Raw genomic sequence first — 18,037 nt, forward strand, 5'->3', positions numbered from 1 at the left:
CACTTTTATATACTTTTTATTCACTCATTTTATTCACTCATTAGACACATGGAAGAGTTTTCTTCACATAAGTGATTCAGTTCATCCTGTGGAGATCCAGATCCAACAAGAGTCAGAATAAAATAAAAGTGATTTTATTTATTTGATCTTTCCTTGAAGTTTGCTCATGTCCAGTTTGAGGTGCTGGAGCATGTGTTCTGACTACAACCACACCAGCAGTATTCAAACGTCCAACAGGCCATTTATACACTTGATCCTGGGTTTTGGCAGCAGGTCTTCATCCAGGGCAACTACTGCACCTACGGCTTGGGATTGTAAACCGTAATATGTACACGTTAGATTATTATCCTGAACCCAATAGACTCCACTTTACGTGTACTAACGCGTACAGTGGCCATTTATGACACGGTATCATTCTCTTGTTAAGTACAATTAAAGAAAGGTCTGTGTTGCAAATTGTGAACCTCATTTCACCTGGCGTTTTCTAGAGAAATCTGCTTAAAGAAGATGAACTAAAAAAATGCAGGTTAACCTATAATCTGGACTAAGCTTCAGTCCAGAAACAAACAGTCCTTCACATTAAAGCATATTTGACCATTGTTTGATGAAGACTAAATTTGGAACTGGACATAAGTAACAAAACAAGATTTCATTGTTATCCATCAGTAAATATCACAGTCATGCAACTATTCAGTGCGAATCCAGTGAGAGTAAATGTGCTAAAACGCACCTTTCTTAAAACAGACCATTATGAAACCATTCAAGGCTAGAATGTCTTTAAGGCTTCTATCAGAGCCCGTGGCTGCATCACAACACAGACAAATTTCTCTTCTGGCAAGACACTGCTGTCTCTCTGTTACTGACAAACTGTGCTTCAGCAGCTACATGAGGCGTCTTCTGCTGCAGCACCTGATGTAGGTAGCCGTTATAGAAGTCTGCTGCCGTCAGTCGTTTTTTTAGCAGCACTGCCTTGAAGCCCACCCAGCCGTCCTGGAACAAGAACAGAACCACTGGAATGAACCAGGTCATAGTCTCTAAATGAACAAACCGTTCACATTGTATTAATCGTGAAGAAAAATTAATTCATTTCTATCGGTTTACAAACGCACGGGGAGCACATGTGAATGAAATGAAACAAAACACTGGCACAAAGTCAGGAACAGTCATAGACAAGAAACTACCTGAACTCTGCTACAGGCTTCAAACACAGACAATCCTGTATAAATTATATGATAGTTATATGAAAACAAATTATTGGTGCTGTCCTGACTCTTCTATCAACCTATGTTGGTCATATAAATTGAAGAACTAGCTTCACAAGATCCTCAGATTTTATAATTATGCTCCAACTCAATGCTGGGGCTCCATGTTTACAGTGTAGAACATGAGCTTTGTACACCGTGGCATGACTGAGCACAGAAACAAGGCACATGTAGCAGCTGAGGGGACGCTGTGTTGCAGGCGCTTCACTGCTGCAGGGGTCTCAGCCAGGGCCCCTGGATGTGTGTGTCTGTGGGAGTAGGTCCGTTTAAAACAACAACAAGGCCTCTAGGCGAGAGTCATCTCATACTTCATCACAGATCTTACTACCAATCTTCTTAATGGTTTAGTTCTGAAGCGCTAGATTCTTTTTTAATTCTCCCTTTATTTCCACCCTAATGTGCATCTAATAATCTCATCGAGTAAACATTATGTAGCATCCAAACCTTCTAAATAGAGTGGTTTTTAAAACACAAAAGTTTGTACATCAACTTTTTGACATGGTTGAGCTGAACAGACCTTACAGCAAACAGCCAAAGTGTTGGACTCCTTTTGATACGTCACCGAACCAGGAACAGTTCTGCTTCTTTGATCTGCAGCAAACAAATGTAGACAGTAAATGAAGATTGTTACAGGTCATTTCTGCTATAGCACTGGGAAAACTGAGACTACGTCAAGGGAGCCTGATTTCAATTGTGTGGGTGTTGTGTGTGTACCTATGGGCATGTTACCATTAGCAGCATTTCTGTTGTTCCTCATTACTATAGTTATGGCAGCTGTGGCTTTTTGGCTGCAAACCATCAGTTACTACATACTACCTGTACCTGAATAACACCTCACACTCCACTTGACTCACCTGATAATGAAATATGACATTTTCCAACAAAATCCAAAAGTTTTATGGTCCTGCCCATCCACGTGGTCCTCAAAGGTATCTGCCAGCAGAAACAGGAATCATAGAGGTTAATCCAAGAAGCACATTCACACATGTAGTCGAGCTCGAAATTATTCAAACACCTGGCAAATTCTTGTCAGTAAGTTACAGTGCTGTGCACAAGAATTTGGCTCCTTAATGATGTCTTATTTTTTTGAATGTTTGTCACACTTTTCATCAAACAAATGTAATTATTAGCCAAAGATAACACACGAAACACATCATGCAGTTTTTAAGAGAAGGTTTTTATTGTTAAGGGTAAAAATAAATCAAAAACCACAGTTCCCTGCATGAAAAAGTGCCCCCCCTCCATTAAAATATAAGTTCATTCTGGTTCATTACACCTGAGCTCAATTTCTCTAGCAAACACATTCTGAGACTGATCACTGAGAAGGTATGAATATTGTAGAAGATGACACTTTGTTTAAATGGAAATAATAGGAGTAATATTTTCCACAATGATGTGTCTTTTACATCGTCTTATTATCTTTAAAGAGGAGACTGTGTCATTTCCAGTCAAAAAACAATATAAACCCTTGCTAATTTAATGAAAGTAACGGTAAGTCGTAATTTTCTACAGGTACAGTATGAATTTTTTCAGGCTCGACTGTATAACACATCTTACCACAGACAGAGGCTTAAACATCCCAACTTAAAAAATCCATTTTTGCTGGAGATAAAGCCCCAAATAAGAGGATAGCAGCGTGTTTACTGACATGAGGTTTCATGAAGAAACCTTTAATAACCCTATAAGATCTGCAGTTCTTATAGTCCTTGTTCGCTTCCAGACTGAACCCCATCAGCTGAATAAGTCCATAAAGGCTGATGATACAAAGGCAAGTCATGAAAAGGTTAAATGATGATATAATTCTATTATCCTGTTGCTAGCCATCAGCTTTACCAGAAACACTCCTACCTAAACAAGTCAGAAGCGAAATGTACATATTACCCGAGATGCGATGGCGCGGTGGAGACGATCAATTTGCTCACAAGTCAGTTCCTCCCACACAATCCAACTCATAGACGTATGAATTTTTGGAGCTGTTGGAGGAAATGAATGCAAGTTGGTGGGATTTTTGATTTATATTTAGTGTGACAGCATCTGGGGCAGCTCTACATACCAAACGTGGCACCTGAGTGTCTCTGCTTCTTCTTCTGCACTAGTCTTTCTGGCAGTGACATTAATGTATCAACCAGCTACGACAAAGAACACAGACACAGATCTCTATGACCATCCTGCCGTAAAGTGGCAAACGTTTCCTTAATAGGCACACTCCACCGTCTCACCAGATGTGCCCCCTTAGTGGCTAAGGCCCCTTCAAGCTCATCAGACGTACAGTTCTCAGGAATATGAAAAAGCTCCTGATTAAGAACGGGGCCGACATCAAACCTGGGATTTGACGTGAACAAAAATCAGGCCTTCAATTTGACATTATTAAATAAAAAACTAGGACAGTAACACTTACCTTTGAGGGTGAATCTGGATAATGGTGACTCCTGTCACAGTATCACCATGTAATATAGCATGGAAGATGGGTGCAGGGCCTCGCCACCTGGGTAGCAGACTGGGGTGAACATTCAAAATCCCACTGCAAAAGGAAGCACAGAAATAAACATCCACAGGATGTAGAGCAACCTGGTGGACAAAGTGATAAATTATTGACTATCATTGCTAACTCACAAAGGTCTATGAAGAGCTAAAACATCTAAACATCACCTGAGCGTGTAGAGCGAGTAGCCCATTTAGGCAAACAACAGCAATGACAAGAAAATGCTCACTATGGAAACTTGTTGATTAGCCTCTCTGGGATTAAACAGCCAAAAGACACCACCACGCCAACATCAAACTCTCCAGGCACAACCTCCAGGGGCCAGCTGTGACATGGAAGGTGGTTCTTCTGTGCAAACGTCTTCACTGGCATATTTCCAGACAGTGTAACCACTTCCAGGGACGCCACTACAGTTTCACTTGAGTTTCTATGAAAAGAATACAGACATTAGTTATTACAGGCCTGCGTGTGTTCTTATTTCTTATTTAGAGTAAAGAATATTTTTCTTTTTAGTGTAAATTGTTTTATTCATTAATTGATAATATATGATTATATAAACTCTTGTTTAAACAATTCCTTGTCACTCACATACAGTACCAACTAATATTGTGTTGGCTTTTTGAAAGTGGAGTAAAGATTCAAACACACCCTGAAGAACGAGATGAAAACATGAACAAAAGCCTGAACGTTAACACATGAAGGTGTGGTGGGTTTAGTAAACCTTAACTTTAAAAAAACAGTTGTTCTACTTAATGAGGGCGTTTCCATGGCAACGGCTTTACGACGGTTTTCTATTTACAATCTAAGAGGCACCATATCATACATACATGGAGCGTGTAGAGTTTGCAATCATTGCTACTCTTCCGTGTCGTGCTGTTCAACCATTTTATCTGACAATTATTAAGGTCAATTGTAATGTAATAGATACAAAGTAGATTTCTGGAAATATGGTATACATGACGTCAGCAAGTGGAAAGTGGTACATGAAAAGTATCTCCTCGGTTTACGCCGTGTAGTTTCGTTGAGCTGCGGGTCCCAACGACACGAGCAGAGGGTGAAGTCTTACCTGTTGGTTGTGAGGAGTTTTAGAGATTCTACAGCAAAATGATCAGACCCGAAGAACAGAAGTCTCCATGGAGGCCCTGAGGACGACCTTGGCCTGTGGAGCTGCCGAGTCCGCCACACAGCCTGCGCACAGCCGCGCTGGACGTGGCCGAGCGTTAGGAGGAAGGCGCCTGCTATCTTATTTTTTGTCCACATACTTACTACACGAGGAAACTTGCCTCTTGATGTTTACACCGCCATGGCAAACATATTGTAATCCCCAACCACCCTCCTCCTCCTTCTTCTTCTTCTTCTTCTTCTTCTTCTTCTTCTTCTTCTTCTTTGGTGTTTTACGGCGGTTTGCATCCTTAACGCTGCACTACCGCCACCTGCCGTATGCTTCACCCTTCGCACCCTCTTAACTAACTCAGCGTCATGTAAAAACCAAATCGGAGCATTCAGCCCTCTCCCTGATCCTCCAGCTTCCAACACACTCCTCAAACTAGAGATGGCGAAATCGAAGCCTCATGAATCACTGAGCAACTATGACACAGTTGGGCTGAAATCGACACATTGCTCGACACCATCACGACACAGTTACAACAGCGACATCTGCTGGTTGTGCGTGAGAACTGCTTGAGCAGACTGACCATCAAACCCTCGCTGATACGTGGTTGTTCAGGATCACAGTCTATGTTTTATTGTCAAATAAAACTTATTTAATGTTCATTTAATGATGTTATTAGAGCTGTATTTGTTCTTCTGCAACTCTGTTTATTACTACATTGAGGAGACATGTTTATCAGTTAGTTTAATCAAAGACCTTTATTTCATTTTATTTTTCCACAGAACATGACTTTAATCACATTCTCACCACCTCTCCAGCTTTGGAGAAGAGCCGTTTGTATGGCACTGATGTCTGACTAATAAAGATATTTGTATTGGAATTGCGACTTGTCAAAATTTAGTTTTAGTCTTTAATTACATTTTGAACTTGTCATAAATACATTACAGATGTCTGTAATGTGAAACCTGTCTATCTTATAGATCATCTATCATCTTATAGATCATCTCCGGACCGCTTGCCACGTTTATAAAGCTCTGACATATTAAAACAAACGTCCGTTCAAACTGCACTTAAGCCGCTCGGCAGTCACGTGACGTATCGACACCTCTCGCTCTCATTGGTCACGTGATTCGGAACGCGCTCGAGATTCTGCTTGACGACACTTCCGCTTTAAAAGATCGACGCTGAGTCGAGTGGGAGGTCTCGAGTTGGACATCTCTACCTCAAACACACATCTTTTCCTCCTGCTTCCCTTCACTTCCTTTCCCCTCCTGTATTTCTCATATTTGACAATGACGTGCTCCACTCCCTCCACCTCACCACAGAACTCACATCGCCCATCTACATGTCTCCATCAAATGTAAAGTGCTATTCAGATAAGTGTGTCTGATTCTGAACCCCTCCACCTGCTCCTCCACCTTTCCCCACCTTCTCCTGAACACCATAAAGCTTTCTTTACCCTCTTTATCCCACAATATTCTGATATTCTTCTGACAGTTTACCATTTTCTTCAACCTCCTCCTGCTCCGTTCAATCCACCCACTCATTCCCATTAATACCCACATGACCCAGCCCACATCAACACAAGCTCCCTGTCGCTATTTCTACTTAGTTAATTCAAAACGTCAAGTAAAACTTCCTGATGATACTTAGCTCTTTTCCTTCGTAATGTCTTTAATACTGACAGAGAATCACAGCAGATTAAAACCCTCCTCCACCCGTTATGCTCCACCCACCTCAGTGCCACCATCGCAACCAACTTCACTGCAAATACGCTCAAATGGTCTAAAGTTCTGACTCCAACTTCTGTTCCTGCATTTTCCAACACCTGCACCTATTTTCCTCGATTTTTGATCTTTTGACCATCAGAACATGTCCCCTGTACTTCAACTCTACAATATTATGGAACTCATGAACTACATTATTGTCTTCCACTTGTCAGGTTCTGGTTTTGTTTTCAGTTCTATTTTGAAAGAACTTAGTTGTCATGTTGTTGGTTCCACTATCATTTCCTGGTTTACGTTGAAAGGACTTCCTGTTCACATCTCACCTCAGCTGTTTCTGTCATTTCCGGTTCCCATTATCCACACCTGTCCGTAATTAGTAAATCAACACCAGTATTTAGTCTCCACCTCTCACACACTCTAGCCGCCAGATTGTCGAGTTCTTGTACCGCATTCCAGCGTTCTTATTGAGTGTCTTGTTTGCTGATCGCGCCTGTCTTTGACCCCCGATTCCTGCCTGAACCTCGTCTGTACCTTCGCTGTGGATATTGTGGTAACGTTACTGATCGTTTGACCGTCGAGTTTTGTCTAGCCCCGTCTGTACCTCTGCCGTGTTTAACCGTGTATCGAACTCCTGCATGTTTTCCGGACCTGATCCTGCCTCCCTCTTTTGTGCCTTTGTACTGAATCTTTGTGTATATTACCTGGACCGCCTGACTACGGTTGGAGTAAGAAAAACTGTTTGTTGACTATCATCAAGCTCTCTAGTGCGCTGTGCATTTGGGCCGTGTGTCCCTGACACCACTTGCCTTTTTCTCTCCTCCATTTCCAAATCCACCCTCACCTCCCTCAGCCTCCATGGAAGACATTTGTGGATATAATTATCTACTTCCAACTCTTTCTGAACCATCTTGCCCACTCCTCTCCCCTCCAACCTTTCCCACACCTAGCACCAGCCTATCACATTTTTCTCAAGATGTCTCTCTCTCTCTCTCTCTCTCTCTCTCATTCTTCCCTTTCAAGCTTATCAATACCCAGTTGTTCGCAAAATTTGTTTTCTGGCAGGACCCCTGGCCGGTGGGTGAGGCCACATCTGGCCCCCACTTCCAGGCTCCAGTGAAAGATCCCACCCTTGTATGTGCTTAGGTATGAGGGACTTATAGGGCCCTATCCTCTGGTCCACCAGGGAGGCAGCCTCCAAAGTCCTGGAAGAGGACTGTGAAGTATATGATTAACACAAATAAAATTGAGGAGCATCCTACTTTGGGAGGGACAGTGGGTGGGACTGCTTTCCAGCAGTCCATCAGTCCCTCCATTAGTTGGACGCCCCACACAGACCTAAGTGGGGGAGTGTGGAGTAATGTAGTTGGGAAGCAAGGTACCGGGGTTCCCAGAGCCAGGTTCCAGACTAGCTCCCCTGCCCAATCCATTACCCCCAACACCCCCCCAGTCAGGACCAGACAAGCCAGACCCAGGGGCCACCCAGGGTACCACTAACCGGGGCATCACAAGCAGCACAGCCAGAACACCCTCCCTCCTCTGTCATACTTGCACTTTCCCTAACTCACGCATGTTAATGCTCGCCCCATGTGGACCACCTTTCAAATCTGTGCACAAAATGTGCTGTTGTGCAGAGCGACCCAACACCTAGCCAGGGCCTAATGAAGACCTCAATCAGGATAGAATTTGAATTTTCCTCCTTTCTAAAAACATTTCCCCCTTAATTCCGGTGTTATGCACTGTGATTAACAGACCTTCCTTCCACAACATGTCATAAGCTTTCTCCACATTAAAAACACTGCTACCACCATTTCTCTATTCACCTGTGCCTCCCTAATGCTCCTCCAAATGGATAATCACTTATACATCAACCTTTCATTAACTATTCTCTCCATTATTTACAAACATTCGAAGTCAATGCTATTGGCCTACAGCCTCCTGGGTCACTTGCATCTTTTCCTGGCTTTCTAACTGGAATACTTGGTTTACATTCTTCAACATTTTCTTAATCACCCCCACACCTCACCTACCTGCGTGCCTTTTCCAATAGTGCTACGAAAGTCCAATATTTCCTTTTCGCTGCTCTTATAGTTTTCCGTACTCTAGCTTGGGCCTGCTTATACTCGATTAAATGCTGGAAATTATTTATGCTTTCCTTCTTTAACTTCTTAGATGCTTTATTTATCACTGATAGCTTCTCTGCATTCCTCATCCTACCATGGCATGACCTTCCTTCTACCTCATTCTCTGCTTTGAGAAATACCTTGTGTAGCTGCTTCAATTATTTTCCTCCTAATCTGTCTGTCCAAGCCAACGTTAACACGTTCTAACAACCCACTGCTTACTTCTTAAAACTCGCTTGGTTTCTCATTTCTACTATGCATAAATTCCTTAAAAACTTGTCCACTGTACTCCTTTCCACTTCTCTCACTGCCTCTGCATATGACACACGTCTTCCTAACCTGCTGCACTCTGGCTTCCTTTTTCAGAATTTCACATCCCCAGTACGTCACTTCCCATAGTCATGCTCACCTCCACACCATGCAAACCTCTTCCTTTTCTTACAAGCCTTAGCCACATGACCAAATTCCTGACAGTTATAGCACCTAATGGGTTTTGGAACAAACTCTCTCACCATATACTTAATAAAACCAAAAAAAACCCTTCACCTTAACCAGCTCTGCTTGACTGCTTACCCTACTTTACCATACCACACCCTTTTTTGAAAAAAATATTTTACTCTTTTACTACTCTCTCCTTCCACCAAGATTTCTGCTAGGTTTCCGCCAACTTTTCTGGGTTAACACAACCAGTTCTAAATATTACTGATAATAGGTCCCAGTGGCATTTTCTCACTACTGTTTTGCTTTTACTGCCATCACCCTTTACAAACATTAACTTATCTTAACCATTTGTTAACTGGTGTTTGAACAATGACAACCTTAAACGCCAGTTGCGTGAGGAGAGCTTCACTTAAACGCAGAGGGCTTGCTACCTGTAGCGATGCCTCTAACAGAGCTATGAAGGTGCAGTTTGTCATTTAGATATGATTAATTCTCACTTTGGACACATTGGGTCCAACAATAGGCATTTTCATATTACAGCAAGTTTTACTAGGACTGTATAAGGTGCAGGCAATGAGAGAACAAGAGAAAAAACGAAAGATGATGGTTGATGAATTCAAAGAAAGTAAACCAGTTGCAGAGAGAAACAGAATGTCAAGTCTAAAATTTGGACTGAATTCAGAAAATAAACAGAAATACAACCATCATTCAAATGTCCTTATTTCATTTAAAAGCATGTATGCGAAATTGTAACCCTTACCAGAAGGTGGCGGTAATTCAAACTCCGTTGTTTCAAACCACCAACTAAACAAAAAGAAGATTAAGAAGAAGATTAAGAAGAAGAAGAAGAAAGAGCCTAAGGTGGTGTTCTGTCTCTGCATCGAGTGTTCTTCGTTCCTTTTTTACGATAACGTGTCTACTGGAACAACCGAGTCATTGTCCATGAATTGCAGAGAAGTTGTTTTTGCAGTAGATTGATCCGAGCGTCGCAACGAAGCGGACTATGTCAACGAATAAAACAAAGAAAGTTAAAATGGCCACAAAATCTTGTCCTGAATGCGACCAACAGGTAAGTATTTCAAAACCTTTTCGTCTTTGTATCCCTCCGTTTTTATACTGCGGTCAAATGAGCCGTCGGTCGTTTTTTCGTCGTTCAGCCAGCCGCGCTTCAAAAACGTCTTGCGCCCGTATTACGCGCTTTACGCCAGAGCACATAAACATGCCCTTCGTCATCAAAGTTGACTATATTACAGTATGACATGGTACTTTTAAATACTGCTAAATCCCAAACTATGCAATAGAAGTGATTGTACACTTCTAGTAGAACAATGGGAAGGTTCTCTGGGTCTGGCATTATGTCAATTCAAGTTAATAATCATCAAAGTTGGCTGTAAGGGCTATATTACAGTATGACATGGTAATTGTAAATACTAATAAATCCTAAATTTTACAGTAAACGTACACAGTTTTTTGTGACGTTATAGTGTACTACCTCTACAAAGACATACATAAGGACATTCGACTGAAAGCGCCTACGGACAAGCGGTCCGTGTTTGAACAAGCGCTTTGCGCTCGCTACGCGGACACAGAACGAAACCCCTTCGTAGGAGAAGGTCGATAAATTATTCGGATTTTCAAGAAATTAATAATTCAGTAGCGTCCAAACCATAGGACTTACTGGTTCAAAACCTGCTTCAAAATGTGTGTCTATATCTCCTTGTTAGGGCACAACCATTTTTTATGAGAATATAATTATGTTTTTGCATGTTTTTCAATAATATTTAAGTAGTAATATTACTGTGGTATTAACACAATATTACTGAAAAATATGGTGCATGAGTAAATCATCTAGCCACAGGGGTTGCAAACCAGTGACTTCTGTTCCAGTCCCAAGCCTGGATAAATAGAGAGGGTTGTGTTAGGAAGGGCATCCAGCATAAAACTTGCCAAAAACAACCATGCTATTCGTCCATAAGAATTTCATACCAGATCGGTCGAGGCCCGGGTTAACAATGCCTGCCACCGATGCTGTTAACCTACAGGGTGCCAGTGGAAATCAGACTACTGTTGGTCCAAGAAGGAGAGGAGGCAGAAGGGTTTTTGGACAGAGTAAAGTGGAAAGGCAGGATCCTAGATTTGAATTTGAATAGGGACACTTAACATTGGTACAGTGACAGGGAAACAGAGCCAGCAGACATGATGGAAAGAAGGAAGTACTGTGTGTGTGCAGGAGACAAGGTAAAACAGCAGCAAAGCACGTTGCACTGCAGGAGAATACAAACTGTTCTACCATGGTGTATATAGGAAGAGAATCAGGGTAGAAGCGATCCTGAAAGGGGAGGTTGTGAACAATGTTCTAGAGCTAAAAAGAGTCTCAGACAGGGTGATGAGCCTAAAGCTACAAATCGAAGGGGTGATGGTGAATTCAATTCAATTCAATTTTATTTATATAGCGCCAAATCACAACAAAGTTATTTCAAGGCACTTTACAAAGTAAGGTTTAAAACCTCACACAACTAAACCCAACAAATCCCACATACAGCAAGCATTTAATTTGATTTGAATGTATTCAGTAAAGGAAAGGGACCTAGAAGGACAGATGGTGGTGGGCTTTGCTAAGAGGATGGAAATGGTTGTGGTCAACACTTTCTTCCAGAAGAGGTAGGAACACAGAGTGACATGCAAGAGTGGAGGTAGCATGCAGATGGACTACATCCTATGTAGACGAGGTCATTTGAGAGAGGTTAGTGACTTCAAAGTGGTGGTAGGAGAGAGTGTGGCCAGACAGCACTGCATGGTTGTGTGTAAGATGACTCAGGCGGTCAGGAAGAAGAAGAGAGGAAAAACAGAAAAGAAGACTAAATGGTGGAAGCTAAAAAATGAAGAAACTTGTGAGGAACTCATGCAGAAGCTGAGGCAGGCTCTGTGTGGTCCGGAAGAGCTTCCAGATGACTGGGAAACTACAGCAGAGGTTATCAGGGAGTGTGGGTGCTGGGTGTGTCATCTGGAAGTAGGAAAGAAGATAAAGACTTTGTGGTGGAATGAGGAAGTACAGGACTGCATCCAGAAGAAGAGGTTTGCTAAAATGAAGTGAAGTGAGATATAAAAAGGACTAAGTAAAGTAGACAGGACAGAGTGAAAAGGGAACAGAAAGCTTACGATGAGCTGTATGACAGGTTAGACATGAAGGAAGGACAGGCTAGCCAGAGAGATAGAGATGGGAAAGATGTGCAACAGATAAGGGTGATTAAGGACAGAGATAGAAAGGTGCTAACAACCGAGGAGAGTGTGCAGAGAAGATGGAAGGAGGATTTTAAGGAGCCGATGAATGAGGAAAAGGACAGGGAAAAAAGGGAGAAAGATGTGGATGTTGTGGAACAGGAAATAGCAGAGATTATAAAGGATAAGATGAAGAAGGCTCTGAAAAGGAGAGACAGCAGTGCAGTTTCTAACTAGCTTGTTCAACAGGATTCTAGAGAGTGAGAAGATGCCCGAGGAATGGAGGTGTAGAGAAGGCGTATGACAGGGTGCCAAGGGAGGACCTGTGGTACTGTATGAGGTTGTCGGCAGTGGCAGAGAAGTACATCATAGTAGTCAAGGACATGTATGACGATGGTGAGATGTGCTGTAGGTCAGACAGAAGAGTTCAAGGTGGAGATGGGACCACACCAAGGATCAGCTTCGAGTCCCTTCTTGTTTGCTATGCTGATGGACAGACTGACAGATGAGGTCAGGCAGGAATCTCCCTGGACAATGATGTTTGATCTGCAGTGGGATCAGAGAGCAGATGGAGGAAAAGATTGAGAGGTAGAGGTTTGCTCTGGAAAGAAGACGCAGACAGAATAGACAGGTCTAAACGAGAGGGGGCAAGGTAGAACAGTGAGGTTACAGGGTGCTGAGGTGAAGAAGGTGCAGGAGTTCAAGTACTTGGGGTCAACACTTCAGTGTAATGGCAAGTGTGGAAAAGAGGTGAAGAGGCAAGTGCAGGTGAGTTGGAGCGGGTGGAGGAAAGTGTCAGGAGTATAGTGTGACGTGTTGCACAAGACTTAAAGGATAGGTGGAGATATATGAATGTGCTAACAGAGGGCATGATGTTGGCTTGTGTGAGTGTACTGTAGATTCTACACTGTAGAAGATGCCCAGGATAGAATGAGGTGGAAATCCCCTGACGGTGTGTTGGAAATTTCACATAAAGAGGCAGATAAGAGAGTTGTCTTTTGTGTAATTTATAATAAAAATAAAAGAAAATAAAAATAATGGGGAAAGCAAATCAAAAACATGGATGTTGATCGTACACATCAACAAACCAAAAACCAGCTGGGGAGATCAGTGCATACACCACGCAGGTGTGATGCAAAGAGCCCACAGTCCTCAAGTTGTCTCTGCCTTTTAACCTTTGTGTCCGACTACGGTGGAACATCTGTGTAGCCCGATCAGACTGCATGCACCATCTCATCCCTGTCGCCGTGTGTGTGGCGATGTTTACATTCTCACACCTTTATTATTAATTTATTAAAAATCCGAATAATTTATTTATGGTCCCTAAGTCGACGTTTTTATGTACGGAGCGGTCTGGTTCTGTGTCGGCGTAGCGAACGTGAAACGCGGATTGCTTGTTCAAACACGGACAGCTTGTCCGGAGGTACTTTTAATCGAATGTTTGTTGAATATCCAATGTCAAACCAACTTCCCCGTGGTAACTAACCTTGCTTTTTAGCATTAAATGCCAGTTTTAGCTAATAAATACTAAAATACACAATAAAGGTACACGGATATATTTGGCGACAGTTTTTACTATATATGCAACCTTTTTTTTCCTAGTTTTCCAGGAAAAAGGCGCGACTGGCTGAACGACGGATGAACAAACGACGGCTCACTTGACCGCAGTGTTTTTATGTCTGTTACTTGGGCTTAATCTAATTTTCACACCCAACGACAGATTTATCTCCACGTATCTCAATGATTAAACATCTATTAAATTCTAGTATATGCATCATTTTATCAGCAGGAGTTGTGTCTCCCAAGATTGTTGTATATTGATCGATTACATGCATAATCCTAATTCTTATATACACTGGAACTAAAACGTAGGTACTTCTTGTTGAATGGATCTTGTAGATGGAGGTTAATGTGTTTCTGTAGCTACCAAGAACTTTTTGGGCTGTTCTGAGGTTTTAGAGTGATACCTCTTACCTATGGGGTGCCGAATAGAAAAGGGGCAACTATAACTAGTTTTCTCACATTTAACTAAATGACACAACATGTTTTCTCACATTTAGTTAAATGTGCAAAAGTCTAAATGTAAATGTTAAATGTTAAATGTAAATGTTAAATCGAAATGTTAAATGATCGCCGAGTGTAAGACTGAATATTCATAAATGTGCAAGTAGAGTCCACCCCTACCCTCAAACAGCGCTGGTCTCAGATCAGAGACGCGAACTCAAACACCTCAAACGGTGCGCACAAACCCTGCCCACATCTGATCTGGAAACTTTTGTTTATGGCGTGGCAGTAACTTCGGCTAGCTAGTAAAGTTAGCTAACTAATTCTCCACCGGCGCCACAGACATATTCTATTTAAACCTACTTAACTCCTCATAAATAGTGTTTACGACAGAATAGCAGTTTGAAGCGGAGCCTCAGCCCACACAGGTTTCTCTCCAGTATTGTTGTCCACCGATCCAGAGTCAGATGTGGGTGGAGCTATGCGTACTGTTTGAGGTTTTTGAGTCACTGATCTAGGATCATAGGGGGTGGAGTCTACTTAAATATTCAGTTTTACACCTGGCGAACGTTTAACATTTACATTTAACACTTACATTTAACATTTAATATGTAACATTTAACATTTACATTTAGATTTAACATTTAAACTAGTTATAGGTGCTGCTTTTACATTTGGCACCCCATATTAACCACATGTCGAACATAATGACTGTGCTGAAGCACATCTTTGAGCCAATGTGGAGAGGGTTTAGCCAATGATCTCATGATATAAGGATTAGTTAGGTTAAGTAACATAAACAGCAGTTTGACAGGGAACTAATTTTAAAGTAGAGCTTGATTTGACCTGACTACGACCTGCAGTATGTCACAGTATGGAGGATGACTGCATACAGTGTATGGAAGCCTAAACAGCAAAGCATTTGCTGAAGATCAATATTAAGTTTCTTATTGATTTTTATTAAGACAGCGCCAAATCACAAAAGTCATGCCAAGATTGAGTTTCATATGAAAAACCTAACCCAGAATAAAGGCCTGCAGGGATCCAGTCACACACAAAAAGGTGTGACACCAGCTGATTTCTGCAACATCATCATCTGACATTTTTCCTAATTACAGTAATAACGATAATTCTTTTTTTCTTATTTTTTTCCCCTATAGATTCCAGTTGCATGCAAGTCCTGTCCATGTGGTTATGTATTCATTAGCAGAAAGCTCCTGAATGCCAAGTTAAACGAACGCTCATCAGCAATAGCAGGTCAGATTGTGCTTGTATACTATTATGCCCTTGTACACCCACTGACCACTTTATAAGCTACACCTAGTCAGTCTAATTCAATCTAATACAAATCTGTGACTAATTCGACTTTTACATGGTTTTAACATGCATAGTTTTTAATTTGAAAAATTATTATATTGGAAAAATACAATTTACAGCAGAGCTTTGGAATTTGATTGAATGAAAAATAATATTACAAAAACACAGAGAAAGTGAAAACACATAAATAATATAAACTGTATTTAAATTTTACCACTTTTAGTGTTTTTTTTTTTTAATGCAAAGCAGATCATCCTGTTTATGTTCAGTGCATGCCAGTAATGCTAGTCCAACATTAAATCAGATCTGTATTGCTCCTTCAATTGGTATTAGGACTTTTTAGCTATAATGTACGACATATAAGAAAACCTAGTTATGACCACAGAGATACTGTTATGATTCTTGTTGGAAATTTAAGCAGCATGGATGGTGACAGTTTCCTATCAAACTTCTCTTTAGATGTCATTGGTTATAATTTCCTTAAATATTTAAGGCATAATTATTATTATTTTTAAATCTGAAGTATTGCAGGCCTTTAATGTATGTCCTGGATATAAATATAAGACTGCTGTATAAACTATGATTTTGTTGATTGGATGATTGTATTGCAATTTTTTGCATTAGATAAACTGGATTTTAAGCGGAGGAGGACAGAGCGGATTCGCAGAGAGAGAATCGACTCTCCACTAACCAGTGACATGGAGAACAAGAGGACGTCCCGGGCAAACAGTCAGTCAGATCCTATCCGTCGGGGACGGGGCAGACCAAAGTCTGTGGGTCTGAAGAAACAGGAAGAGGAGAAAGGTCAAATAACTGTCTGGTATAAAGACTCTCGATGTGCATCATAATATTGCACACGAGTTTAACTAGATGCAGTTAGTTTGACTTGCTCACTACAGGCTGATTTAGGCTCAGTTGTGTTTTAGCTAGTAAATGTGTGATCAGGTGTACTTATCAAACCCAGTACACTCTGCTGTGAGATGTACATTTGAATTGATCAGTCCAGGCACTTCCACACAGCAACGTTGTCTTGTTGGTGAGGTGATGTTCGCTCCCTGTTCAAAGCACCTTTGTTTATTCTGTGGTCCTGACACACAGACATGCTCTAACACCTACCATGCGTAACATTCCAGACAGATATAAAGATACATCCACTTTGTTCTGACCAGTATTCTCCGCTACTCTCCACTGAGCTCCACCACCGTATGCACCGCCCAGGTGTTTGTGTTTACCGAAGTACAATAAATATGGCAGCAACAAGTAAAAAAAAAATCTGGAAATCTAAAGGTTAAGACATTTCAAAACCAGGTGCTTCTGTCCAAGAAACTCATAGGACTATAAAACCAAAAAAGTTTTACACAAGCATTTTAAGAAGTATTATCATTCATAATGTGCCAAAGAAAGAAAATGTGATGAGGAAATCAGGTTTGCCATCAGTCTTTTGACTGGTGGACCAGCCCCAGTTAGCCCTGAATGTATGGAGTGAGGGGAAAGATCTCGTAAGCAAAACATGTCACAGATCGTGAAGTTTAACTAAAAGTAATGCCACCTCAGTTGACTGAGCTACTGAAAACCAGTCTGATATGTGTGCTTTTATTAGGATGGTAGGCATCCTGGCAGCAACCAGTTGTGTCCTTTCAATCTAAACACATACTGCATTTTATTGTTAGCTGGATGGTAGCAAGTCGCTGCCCCTGTTAAAATCTGTAACACTTATAAGTTTACATAATGTATATTCTATAATTAACTGAGTTTTGTTATGTTCACAGAGAAGCAAGAAAAGGAAGTGGATATTTACGCTAGTCTCTCTGATGAGAAGGCCTTTGTATTCTCTGTGGCCTTGGCTGAGATCAACCGAAAAATCCTTGGTCAGAGACTCATCTTATAACCATGGACTTATTACAAGAAAACTGTGAGAACCAAAGACAGGACTGAACTGGCTGATGCCGACTTTTATACCTGAATGCTTCACTTTTACAACGCAACACAGTCCACTATAAAAAAAAAAGCTTCAGATTAAAGTAACAAATCTTCAGCACCTTAAATTGTACATTTGGAGATGGAGAAGTGTGGTGGTGCTGTTGTAATGTGCCAGGCTAAACATCATTTGTATATAAATTAGTAGCAAACATTTTTTGTGAAGTAAGATTAAACAAATACATTATATAAACTCTTAATAATCAGAACAGATGATCCTGTTCATTTGATCTCTGCATCAGATGAACACAATGAACAGTGAACTGAACAATCGCTCTGAAGCCTTTGTCAAACTCCATTAAATGACGATGTTGTGATGTACAGTGTCCTTTCATTTAACACACAGTAGATGGGCCAAGAACAAGATGACAGTTTAG

The 18,037-nt window shown here is 41.2% G+C and overlaps 2 protein-coding genes across 5 annotated transcripts; one reads left to right on the plus strand and one right to left on the minus strand.

Moving 5' to 3' along the window:
- mtfmt (mitochondrial methionyl-tRNA formyltransferase) lies at positions 1-5,130 on the minus strand. Of its 3 annotated transcripts, none has more exons than XM_029144319.3 (9): positions 4,811-5,125; positions 3,974-4,171; positions 3,661-3,783; positions 3,482-3,584; positions 3,316-3,391; positions 3,144-3,235; positions 2,117-2,195; positions 1,780-1,853; positions 1-990 (listed from the first exon to the last, which is right to left on the minus strand). In XM_029144319.3, exons 1-9 carry the CDS (start codon positions 5,002-5,004, stop codon positions 808-810), a joined length of 1,122 nt encoding a protein of 373 aa, XP_029000152.1. In that variant the 5' UTR covers positions 5,005-5,125; the 3' UTR covers positions 1-807. The 3 variants fall into 3 exon arrangements, with proteins under 3 accessions (XP_029000152.1, XP_055363265.1, XP_029000153.1); XM_055507290.1 differs by having other exon boundaries at positions 4,572-4,954; XM_029144320.3 differs by having other exon boundaries at positions 760-990; positions 1,785-1,853; positions 4,811-5,130.
- Positions 5,131-9,954: 4,824 nt separating this feature from the next.
- On the plus strand, positions 9,955-17,977 carry c3h16orf87 (chromosome 3 C16orf87 homolog). Of its 2 annotated transcripts, none has more exons than XM_041070002.2 (4): positions 9,955-10,212; positions 15,527-15,623; positions 16,308-16,487; positions 17,458-17,977. In XM_041070002.2, exons 1-4 carry the CDS (start codon positions 10,147-10,149, stop codon positions 17,484-17,486), a joined length of 372 nt encoding a protein of 123 aa, XP_040925936.1. In that variant the 5' UTR covers positions 9,955-10,146; the 3' UTR covers positions 17,487-17,977. The 2 variants fall into 2 exon arrangements, with proteins under 2 accessions (XP_040925936.1, XP_029000160.1); XM_029144327.3 differs by having other exon boundaries at positions 9,957-10,212; positions 17,453-17,977.
- Positions 17,978-18,037: the final 60 nt, after the last annotated feature.

Source organism: Betta splendens, chromosome 3 (genome assembly GCF_900634795.4).
Source record: "Betta splendens chromosome 3, fBetSpl5.4, whole genome shotgun sequence".
Taxonomy (NCBI): domain Eukaryota; kingdom Metazoa; phylum Chordata; class Actinopteri; order Anabantiformes; family Osphronemidae; genus Betta; species Betta splendens.